The following is a 12,578-nucleotide window of genomic DNA, read 5'->3' on the forward strand; positions in this document are numbered from 1 at the left end:
AAGGATACCCACTATTTCTATTCCTATTTAACATTTTAGTTAAGACAGCAGCCATACAATCAAAGAGAAAATGAGAGTTCTAAGAGTTAGAAAAAGAGGTAGATAGCTTGCTTTTCAAAAAGCAAAAAGAACCTCCTACAAACTATAACAGAATTAATCAATTAACATATGGAACTCAATATCTTCAATATATTTAAGTAACAATCAGAAGAGAGAATCAAAGAGTAGACCTCATTTATACGAAGAGGAAAGATGAAAGATCTAGGCATAAATTTATCAAGAAATATGCAAATCCTCCATGAGGAACACATTGACACTCTCCTGGACTCTAATTTAAAGAGTATTGTATTGGGCATAAAGACACACAGACTAGTAGAAGATAACAGAAAAAGTTGAAATATACATGGAAATACAATACACAAAGGTGGCATTTCAAAACAGCAATGGAAAACATGAATTTTTGATGGTTATTTGGAAGAAGGCAAAAATAATGCATTCATACTTCACATGATATAATAAATTCTTTGTGAACCAGGACTCTAAATGTAAAAACAATATGAAAGATGGGTAAATGTTTATAACCTGGGAGAGGAAAATTACAGGACCAAATCCCGCTAACAGTAAAAGGTTGATAAATTTCACTTTTATAAAATGAAAAAAAAAAAAAAAAAAAAACTTACAGAAAGGAGAAAAAAATAAATAGGAACAAAATTATAATAGCAGAGAGTAGATGGAAGGGCCAAAGTCTTAAATAATAGCTCAGGACAGTGACAGAGAGTGTCACGGTGCCATGCCCTCTCCCACCCTCTTCCAGCCTCCAACTCCACTGACATGATGCAGGGGCTCTTCTATTTCACCACTTCAGATCTGTGGGCCCACTCCTTCATGGTCAGATGTTGTCTAAGATCTTCCATCTCGTGAGAATACAACTTGATCAGTGGTTTGAATATGGCAAACTGTGTCTTGACATGAGATACAATAGGATTTATTACTTCTTACTGGAATAGATGATCTTCAAAATAAAGTTGTGAAAACCAAACTCAAAAGAGCCTGAAACGCTCATCCCCTCCCTCAAGGCATCAGACTCCATGTCCCAGCAGCAACACATGTCACCTCACAACTATTTCTCCAAGTAGAAGGATGGAGAGAGAAAGCTGGCCAGGGCAGGAGGCACCTTGTAAAACCTTTTAAAGATTTTTATTTATTTATTTGATAGGTGGAGTTATAGAGAGGCAGAGTCAGCGAGAGACAGGTCTTCCACCCGCTGGTTTACTTCCAAATGGCCGCAATGGTTGGAGCTGTGCCGATCCAAAGCCAGAAGCTTCTTCCAGGTCTCTCATGCAGGTGCAGGCCTCTGTAGATGGTGGCTTTACCTGCTATGCCACAACACCAGCCCCTCACATATATATTCATTCAAAAACAAAGCAAAACAAGATAGTTTGGTATACAAGATAACCAAAGCAAAGGTACTGATTAATACATTTATTTGGTTAAAAGGTTAATAGCTATTGTTGAGCTAAAGGGTGTGAGAAAGACTTAAATGAGAAGGTAGATAACTTACAGGATGATGGAAAGGATCTTTAAAGTTTATTATTATTATTATTATTATTACAAAATAGTATTTTATGCACAGATATATATAAACATAAGAATGGGTAAATCAACAATCCATGAAAAGGCCGAAAACAACAAAACACTTTCCATCAAGTGTTTCATCTTCCTTGTTATATTTCTGTTCTGACTCATGCCGAGAATTCAGAAAAAAACACAGAATCCACAAATCTCATCTCATCTTCTCATCTTCCTGCAAAGTAGAATAAGAGGGAAATTAACAATGATAACAGTTCAAAAGTAATGCTTTCACTGTGAAGGATGGAGACGAAAACTGCCACTGCATCATACCAATAGAAAAGTAGTTTCCTTAAGCCAAAGGCTTTGCCACACATCCAAAATACTCTGATAGAATTGTAAACAAGGCTTCAGAAAAAATAACCAACATAGATTGCATACATTACATGTTTTACCACATATTTCCTTGTTATTATAAACTTTAGCATATACATAATATATGAAAATGTATAATTGAAAACAATAAATTCTCATATGCCTGGCACCAAGGTTAAGAAATGAAACCCCAGGAACCTCCACTGTGGCCCTTCCTATGCACAGCCTCTTCTCGCCCAAGAAGGAAGCACCACTCTGAATCGCATTAATCACTCCTTTGCTTTTCCTTGGTGTTAACCACCTGTGTATTCCACTCCTAAAAGTATACTGTGTGGTTTTATCTACATTTGACTTTTTTTTTTTTTTAAGATTTATTTACTTATATGAAAAGCAGGGCTACACCCACACAGAGAGAGAGAGAGAGAAACATCTTCCATCTGCTGATTTACTCCCCAAATGGCCGCAAAAGTCAGAGCTGGGCTGATCCAAAGTCAGTAGCCAGGAGCTTCCTCTGGGTCTCCCACATGGGTGCAGGGGCCCAAGCACTTGGTCCATCTTCAGTTGCCTTCCCAGGTGCATTAGCAGGGAGCAGGGAGCTGGATCAGAAGTGGAGCAGCCAGGTCTCCAACCGGTACCCATACGGGATGTGGTATTACAGCGCAGGCCTCTACATTTTGCTTTGTAACAAAGAAATCAGACTGTAGAAGTGCTTTTTGGTGATTGGCTTTTTCCATTGAATGTCTTTATTCACATTCATTTCATTTTCAGCACCTTTTTTTTTTTTTTTTTTAACGATTTATTTATTTACTTGAAAGTCAAGAGCTACACCGAGAAAGGAGAGGCAGAGACAGAGAGGTCTTCCACCTTCTGGGTCACTCCCCAGTTGGCTGCAATGGCTGGAGCTGCGCCAATCCGAAGCCAGGAGCTTCTTCTGGGTCTCCCACAAGTGTGCAGGGGCCCAAGGACTTGAGCCATCTTCCACTGCTTTCCCAGCAGAGAGCTGGATCAGAAGTGGAGCAGCCAGGACTCGAATCGGCACCCATATGGGATGCTGACACTGCAGGTGGCGGCTTCACTCACTATGCCATAGTGCCGGCCCCTGTACCTGATTCTGACACTGATTATGTCTGCTGGTTGGTACCTAGTTCCCTTGTGCATGTAGTGTTTTTCCTTGCTGTGAGCTGTCCATGTTCATTTCCTTTGGAACTTTAGCTGTGGAAGATGTGTTGAAGCAGGAGATGAAAGACGGCTCCCCTAGAAAATATCTACATTTGAACCTGACAAGCAACAGGGGCACAATTTACGGACTGCTGATACTCACTCTTCAGTTTGGTGGGTCTGTGCTTCCAGTCTAGCTGCAATCTGCACGAGGCCCTGATTTTGGTTATGAATTGTCGAGTTTTTTTTTTTTTTTTTTTTTTTTTTTTTCTCTCTTAAATTCAGCACCAGAATTCTCTACTGGGGCTCAAAAAGCTAGTGGGAAGGTTATTTTTAGTTTGCTGCTCTACTGAGAGAGTAGCTCAACCTTATTGAAGGGGATCTACTATCAGACTTTTCATTTTAGCTAAACCCTGGGATTTGTCTTCTGTCCCCAGCCTCATAAAGCTGTGAATCCAGTGCTTAGGTCTGCCTAGTTAGACAAATGCCCTCAGGCAAAAGCCCACAGGCTCGCCTTACCTCTCTGGGTTCTTGTTCTCATTTAGTTTCTGTTCTGAGCTTTTCTTACTTTCCTCCTAGCTAACAGATATATTCAAGATAATTTTGTTTTGAAGTATTTTACATGGTAGTTTTTTTTTCTCAGTTAGTTGGTTGATCCATAGCACCTAGCACATCATGTTGCAAGAAGTGGTGTTGTATTTATTCTTTACATTGTATGTGTGTGATTGTGTTTGGAAATACATGCACATGGTCCCAACTCTAAAAGGTATAAAGGCTAGATGGAGAACAGAGACCATTCCCTGTTCTGAGCCAATAGGATACCACTGGGTAACTAGAATTAGCTTGTGAAAAACTTAAAAACAAAGATCCTAAGAAGCATTCAGTACAAATATTGAGACAATTGGCTGCCATTTTTCTTTTTTGAATTGGAACTGGCATGCAGCAGTAGGTCATAGCTTCGAGTAGCCCCCACAAGAGTAGGCCCTGATTGAAGGTGCTTGTTTATATGAAGTGATCGGAATGGCAGGAGTTATCAGGAAGATCCCAAAGGAGGGCATTTTTAATAGTAAAAACCATAATCTATAATAAATATAAAATAATAATTATGATTCTTATGTATCAAATAGCAGAGCAACTACTTCCTAAAACAAAAACTACAGGAGATACATTGAGATACAGAACTACAAAGCAGATTTTAATACAAGAGGCTTAGCGTAAGACGGATCAAGTGAACAAAATAAAGATACAGAAGACAGAATAAATCATACAGAATATATATTGAATGCTACACCCTGATATACAGGAAACATTTTTCTCAAATGTTCACAGAATAGTTACAAAAACTAACCATATATTAGGTAACAAAGAAAATACCTGTAACTTCCATAATGCAGACACATCTTTCTCCCTCTCACACATATATACACTGTCTCTAATCACATGTGATAAATTCAGAATTTATGCACAAAAACAAAAAACAGGTAGACCCATCTCCTGGAAATTAAAAAACCTCGTATCAACTTTTTTTTTTTTTTTGACAGGCAGAGAGAGAGACAGAGAGAAAGGTCTTCCTTTGCCGTTGGTTCACCCTCCAATGGCCGCCGCAGCCGATGCACTGCGGCCGGCGCACCCCACTGATCCGATGGCAGGAGCCAGGTACTTCTCCTGGTCTCCCATGGGGTGCAGGGCCCGCCCAAGGACTTGGGCCATCCTCCACTGCATTCACTGGCCACAGCAGAGAGCTGGCCTGGAAGAGGGGCAACCGGGACAGAATCCGGCGCCCAGACCGGGACTAGAACCCAGTGTGCCGGCACCGCAAGGCGGAGGATTAGCCTAGTGAGCCACGGCGCTGGCTCGTATCAACTTTTAAATAAAGAGAAAAATTAAAATATCAATATTTATTATCAGATAATGACATAGTTAAAAACTATATATTAGAATCTATTATATTTTCATAAAATATTTATCAAAGGAAAATTAATTTTACTTAATACTTTAGCTATATAAGTGAAAGAATAAAAATAATAAATTGAATGCCCAGCCCCAAAACACTGAAAGATAAAAAGTAATTCAAAAGAAAAAAGAAAATAATAAATATAGAGCAGGAATTAATGAAACAGAGAACAGAAAAACAGTAGCCAAATAATAAATCAAAGTCCAATTTTTTTTTGCAAAAAATAAGACAAACTACTATGTAATTTGATCAAGAAATAAAAGAGGGCAAAAATCTTTAAAAATTTAAATGTGAAGTAATCATTTAAAGAAAAGTTATTTACAATTAAATTACATGCTCAATCAGAAAAACATTTACAGAGTTTTATGCAAATAAATCTGAAAATCTAGATGAATAACTTCCTACAGAAACACAAATAATCAAAACTGCCCCCATTATAGCAAAAAAGCCTAAACAAACAAAACAGAATATTGAGAAGAGGAAGTTCCAAGATGGCGGAATAGGGAGGGAGTACACCGATGGTCCCGGAAGGGAAGGTTCAAAGAGGGGTGAGAATTTGTAGTTTCGGAGAAAGGGAAGCTCTTCCGAAATGGGGAGAGACGGGGTGGACCTGCGAGAAGGGCACGGACGCCTGAGGAGCAGGACACTAGCAGGAGTGTGTACGCACCAGCGCTGGAAGCCGAGGTGAGACAGGGCGCACCGCTGTAGCAGCAGCTGCCGCCGCCACCACTCACCCAACCCACCCTGGGACGGACACTGAGACACGCACGACTGAGTGGGGGAGGAAATAGAAAACGGAACAGAATGAGTAGCGCCTGCAGAAAGAGTGAGCGATTCAGGGGTCTGAAGGGACTGAACAATCTAGGATCCCTCCCCCAAGTCGGAGCTGCAGCGGGCGGGAAGCAGCCATCTTGTTTGTTTACATTTGGGCTTAAAGGAGAACTGCCTCTGCCTCCGCACTAACCTTCGGAGGCAGAGCCCAAAGGTGGAGTGGAGCAACAGGACACTTCTTGCGCAGGGGCGGGCAGCGAGGGAGGGCAGCTCAAAGCCCTGACACCAGTCTACTCAAGTTACCAGAAAAAAAAAAATTTTGAATAGCGCCCAGGGGAAGAGGGCAGAATCCAGGGGGACAAACTGAGGGATCAATAACGCCAGGATCCTTAGGACCGCCCAACCCACAATCAGAGCTGCAGTGGGCAGAGTGCAGCCATCTTGTTTGTTTACATCCGGGCTTAAAGGAGGCTGGCCTCTGCTCCGAAGGAGGAAGCAACAGGGGCGGAGTCCAAAGGTGGTCTGGAGCTTCTTGACACTCCTCACGCAGGAGGTGCAGTGAAAGAGAGTGGCTGACCAACGAACCCAGGCACAGACACGTAAGGGCAAACATAGGAACAAGGAAACCGGCCCCCCAAGGGGCGGAGATTGGCACCTCAAAGCCCTGACACCAGCCCACTCAAGTTACAAAAAATAAATAAATAAATAAATAAGCAAAAAATAAACAAAAAAACTCTAGAAGGCAGAGCAGCCTGCTTACACTGGATATTGGTACAGACTCACAGCAGCCCATAGCAGAGGGAAATCAACCTGAAAAACCACACAGACAGAATGCCAAAAAAACAAAACAAAAACCCACAATAAGAATATAGAAGAACATATAAACTCGCCAATGGAGCAGGCTAAACCAACCATAACAGAGGCTGAAGAAGAAGAAGACTTTGAAACTATGCCAGAAAAAGAATTCAGAAAATTAATAACCAGAATACTTAGAAATAATGAGAAACAGTGTCAAGAGCTGAATGAAAAACAAGCCCAAGGATTAGAGATCCTAAAGAGAAGCCAGAATGAAATACTGGAAATGAAAAACTCAATTGACCATATAAAAAACACCGTGGAATCCCTTGGAAATCGAACAGATGAAATAGAAGACCGAATATCAGAATTCGAAGACAAACTTCCAGAAATAATACAGTCAGTTCAAACGCAGGAAGAAGAAATTAAAAAATTTAAAAATATGGTCAGAGACCTACAAGATTCAATCAAACGGTGTAATGTTCGGATAATAGGAGTCCCTGAGGGGGTGGAAAGAGAGAATGGATTGGAAGGTGTTTTCAATGACATAATATCAGAAAACTTCAAGCAAAGGCAGCTGGATAACAACAGGCAAATTCAACAGATAACCAGGACTCCGAACAGGGTAGACCAGAAGAGAAATTCACTGCGACACATTGTGGCAACACTCAGCTCAGTGACACACAAAGAACAAATCCTAAAATGTGCCAGAGAAAAACGACAAATCACATTCAGGGGTAAGTTAATCAGACTCACCCCAGACTTCTCATCACAAACACTACAGGCAAGGAGACAATGGCATGATATATTTCAAGTTTTAAAAGACAAACAATGCCAACCTAGAATACTATACCCTGCAAAGCTATCATTTATGAATGAAGGGGAAATAAAGATCTTCCAAGACAAACAGAAACTGAAAGAATTTGTATCCACGCGTCCAACCCTACAACACTTGCTCAAAGACATGCTGTACACAGAAATACAAAAACAAGAACTTCACTACAAAAAAAAAAAAGCGAATGCAGAGTAACCTACAAACAAAGTTCAAAATACATAAACAGCTCGTTTAGGAAACATGAATGGGAAAAGACAGTACTTAACAGTAATCACACTGAATGTGAATGGTCTTAATTCTACTACCAAAAGACATAGACTAGCTGATTGGATCAAGAAAGAGAATCCATCTATATGTTGCCTTCAGGAGACACACCTTATCAGCAAAGATGCATGCAGACTGAAAGTCAAAGGATGGAAAAAGATACTCCAAGCTAACAGAAATCAAAAAAGAGCTGGTGTGGCCATCCTGATATCAGACAAAATAGACTTTAACATAAAAACTATTAAAAGAGACAGAGAAGGGCACTATACAATGATTAAAGGATCTATCCAACAGGAAGACATTACTATTATAAATGTATATGCACCTAATTACAGGGCGCCTGGCTACCTGAAAGAATTACTAAAGGATTTAAAGGGAGATATAGATTCAAATACAATAGTAACAGGGGACTTCAACACCCCACTCTCACCAATGGACAGATCAACCAGTCAGAAATTCAACAAGGAAACAACAGAGTTAACTGACACTATAGACCAAATAGACCTAATAGATATCTTCAGAACCTTCCACCCCACAGCCAAAGAGTTCACATATTTCTCCCCAGTACATGGAACGTTCTCTAGGATTGACCATATGCTAGGCCATAAAGGGAGCCTCAACAAATTCAAAAAATTGAAACTATACCATGCCAGCTTCTCAGACCATAGCACAGTGAAACTCGAAATCAACAACCCAAGAATCTCTACACCATATGCAAATATATGGAGAATGGACAACATGATCCTAAACGAACAGTGGGTCATTGAAGAAATTAAAAGAGAAATCAAAAGATTTCTGGAAACAAATGAAAATGATAACACAACCTATCAAAACCTGTGGGACACAGCAAAAGCAGTGCTAAGAGGAAAGTTTATAGCAATTGGTGCCTACATCAAGAAGCTGGAAAGGAACCAAACAAATGAACTCTCCATGCACCTCAAGGATTTAGAAAAACAGCAGCAAATCAAGCCCAAATCCAAAAGGAGGAAAGAAATACTAAAGATCAGAGAAGAAATAAACAGAATTGAAACCAAAAAAACAATACAAAAGATCAACAAAACCAGGAGCTGGTTCTTAGAAAAAATAAACAAAATCGACACACCATTGGCCAACTAACCAAAAAAAGGAGAGAGAAGACCCACCTCTGTAAAATCAAAGATAGTAATGGAAATGTAACAACAGACACAACAGAAATAAAAAGAATCATCAGAAACTACTACAAAGAGATGTATGCTAACAAATTGGGGAACCTGGAAGAAATGGATAGATTCCTGGACACATACAACCTTCCTAAACTGAGCTGTGAAGATATAGAAAGTCTAAACAGACCCATAACCATGGAAGAAATTGAATCAGTAATAAACACACTACCGAAAAAGAAGAGCCCAGGACTGGATGGCTTCAACGCCGAATTTTACCAGACATTTAGAGAACAACTAACCCCCGTTCTTCTCAAGTTATTCAAAACAATTGGAAGGGAGGGAATCCTCCCAAATTCTTTCTACAAAGCCAATATCACCTTAATTCCTAAGCCCGGAAAAGACACAACAGAGAAAGAAAACTACAGACCTATCTCCCTGATGAACATAGATGCAAAAATACTCAACAAAATTCTGGCAAACCAAATCCAACTGCACATCAGAAAGATCATTCACCCAGACCAAGTGGGATTTATCCCTGGTATGCAGGGATGGTTCAATATTTGAAAGTCAATCAATGTAATACATCACATTAATAAACTGAGAAACAAAAATCATATGATTATTTAAATAGATGCAGAGAAAGCATTTGACAAAATACAATACCCTTTCATGATGAAAACCCTAAGCAAATTGGGGTTAGAAGGAACATTCCTCAACACAATTAAGGCAGTCTATGATAAACCAATGGCAAGCATCATATTGAATGGGGAAAAGTTGGAGGCATTTCCATTGAAAACTGGCACCAGACAGGGATGCCCACTCTCACCATTGCTATTCAATATAGTCCTAGAAGTGTTAGCCAGGGCCATCAGGCAAGAAAAAGAAATTAAAGGGATACAAATGGGAAAGGAGGAAGCTAAACTATCCCTATTTGCAGATGACATGATACTATATATAGGAGACCCAATAAACTCCTATAAGAGACTATTGGAACTCATAGAAGAGTTTGGTAAAGTAGCAGGATACAAAGTCAACGCTCAGAAATCAATAGCCTTTGTATACACAGATAATACCAGGGCCGAGGAAGAACTTCTAAGATCAATTCCATTCACTATAGCCACAAAAACAATAAAGTACCTTGGAATAAATTTAACCAAGGATGTCAAAGACCTCTATGATGAAAATTACAAAACACTAAAGAAAGAAATAGAAGACGACACAAAAAAACAGAAAAACCTGCCATGCTCATGGATTGGAAGAATCAATATTATCAAAATGTCCATTCTCCCAAAAACAATTTACAAGTTCAATGCAATACCAATCAAAATACCAAAGTCATTCTTCAAAGACCTAGAAAAAACGATGCTGAAATTCATATGGAGAAACAGGAGACCGAGAATAGCTAAAGCAATCCTTTACAATAAAAACAAGGCTGGAGGCATCACAATTCCAGACTTCAAGACATACTACAGGGCAGTTATAATCAAAACAGCCTGGTACTGGTACAAAAACAGATGGACAGACCAATGGAACAGAATAGAAACACCGGAGATCAATCCAAACATCTATAACCAACTCATATTCGAAAAAGGACCTAAAACCAACCCCTGGAACAAGGACAGCCTCTTCAACAAATGGTGGTGGGAAAACTGGATGTCTACATGTCAAAGTATGAAGCAAGACCCCTACCTTACACCTTATACAAAAAACCACTCAACATGGATCAAAGAACTAGAGATGTACCACGACACCATGAAACTAATTGAGAGCATAGGGGAAACCCTTCAAAATATTGGAACAGGCAAAGAATTCCTGGAGAAGACCCCAGAGGCACGAGTAATCAAAGATAAAATAAACAAATGGGATTACCTCAAATTGAAGAGTTTCTTTACAGCAAAGGAAACAGTCAGGAAAGTGAAGAGGCAACCAACAGAATGGGAGACGTTATTCGCAAACTACACAACAGATAAAGGATTAACAACTAGAATCTACACAATGATCAAAAAACACCACAAAATCAAAACAAACAACCCAATAAAAAAATGGGCCAAGGACCTTAACAGACATTTTTCAAAAGAGGAAATCCAAATGGCCAACAGACACATGAAAAAATGCTCAGGATCCCTAGCCATCAGGGAAATGCAGATCAAAACCACAATGAGGTTTCACCTCACTCCGGTTAGATTGGCTTACATACAGAAATCAACAAACAACAGATGCTGGTGAGGATGTGGGGAAAAAGGGACACTAATCCATTGTTGGTGGGAATGCAAACTGGTAAAACCACTATGGAATACAGTTTGGAGAGTCCTCGGAAACCTGAATATAGCACTATCACAGGACCCAGCCATTCCACTCCTTGGAATTTACCCAAATGGAATTAAAGGGGAGAAAAAAAGAGCCATTTGCACCTCAATATTTGTTGCAGCTCAATTCACAATAGCTAAGACATGGCATCAACCTAAATGTCCATCAATGGATGACTGGATAAAGAAACTATGGGATATGTACTTTATGGAACACTATGCAGCAGTAAAAAACAATGAAATCTGGGCATTTACAACAAAATGGAGGAAGCTGGAAAACATCATGCTGAGTGAAATAAGCCAGTCCAAAAGGGACAAATGTATGTTCTCTCTGATCAATGGCAACTAAACGAGCATCTAAAATGATACCCATTGAAGTGAACTGGACACTATGAGAGACAATGACATGAGCAGCCCTTGTCTAGACTGTTGAGGAACAACTTACTATTTTATTCCTTTTAGTATTTTTATTGTTGTTGTTGTTGCTCTGTTTGTTCTACATAAGACCACTGGTTGAACTCTGTAATCAATGCACAATCATTCTTAGGCATTTAAAAATTAACAGAAAAGTGATCTCTGTTAAACATAAGAGTGGGAATAAGAGACAGAGGAGATATATAGGTTGGCACATGCTCACTCGGACTTATCTCCAATGGTGGAACTAGAAATGTGCCAGGGGATTTCAACTCAATCTTACCAAGGAGGCAGGTACCAATGCCAGCGCACTTGGTAAAGTGATAAGTATAAATACACAACCGATCAAAAAGATAGGGTATGTGTTGATGAGATTTCACAAATAAGACCAGTGTAAGCAAATAATGAAGGATAGAATTAAAAGGGAGAGAATGATCCTGTGGGGGAAACAGGACTCACAGCAGACTCATAGAATGGCAGCACTCCTGCCTCAGAATCAACCCTTGGGACATTCGGATCTGGCTAAAAGGTCCATGAGAGTCTCATAGGCATGGAAAGCCATGACACGGGGGCAAAAAACAATCTAAATGAAAGATCCTGGTGAACAAGACCCCAGCAGAAGGAACAGGCCATCAAGGAGAGAGGCGCCTTTCTCTGAAGGGAGGAAGGAACCTCCACTGTGATACGGCCTTGACTAAACAAGTTCAGAGTCGGTGAACTCAAGGGGCTTCCATAGCCTGGACAGCTCATAGCAAGAGTCTCGGGTGATTGCTGACGTCATAAATAAGAGTGCCAATTGTTAAATCAACAACGGGACTAGAACCCGGGGTGCCGGTGCCGCAGGTGGAGGATTAGCCTAGTGAGCCGTGGTACTGGCCTGGAGTTTTTTTTTTTTTTTTTAAAGATTTATTTATTTATTTGAAATGCAGAAACATTTTTAAAAAATGTTTATTTTCATTTACTGCTGATTCACTCCCAAAATGCCCACAACAGCC

The 12,578-nt window shown here is 39.9% G+C and overlaps 1 protein-coding gene across 2 annotated transcripts in view; it reads right to left on the bottom strand.

Moving 5' to 3' along the window:
* Nucleotides 1-1,178: 1,178 nt before the first annotated feature.
* SGO2 (shugoshin 2) overlaps nt 1,179-12,578 on the bottom strand; it is a 42,134-nt gene continuing 30,734 nt past the window's right edge. For both annotated transcript variants that reach the window (XM_008258943.5, XM_089330109.1), the window contains exon 9: nt 1,179-1,804. In XM_008258943.5, the coding sequence (XP_008257165.4) occupies nt 1,789-1,804 (16 nt within the window). In that variant the 3' untranslated portion in view covers nt 1,179-1,788. The remainder of the gene's footprint in view (nt 1,805-12,578) is intronic.

Source organism: Oryctolagus cuniculus, chromosome 3 (assembly GCF_051225735.1).
Source record: "Oryctolagus cuniculus isolate XC-2025 breed Fujian yellow rabbit chromosome 3, ASM5122573v1, whole genome shotgun sequence".
Taxonomy (NCBI): Eukaryota; Metazoa; Chordata; class Mammalia; order Lagomorpha; family Leporidae; genus Oryctolagus; species Oryctolagus cuniculus.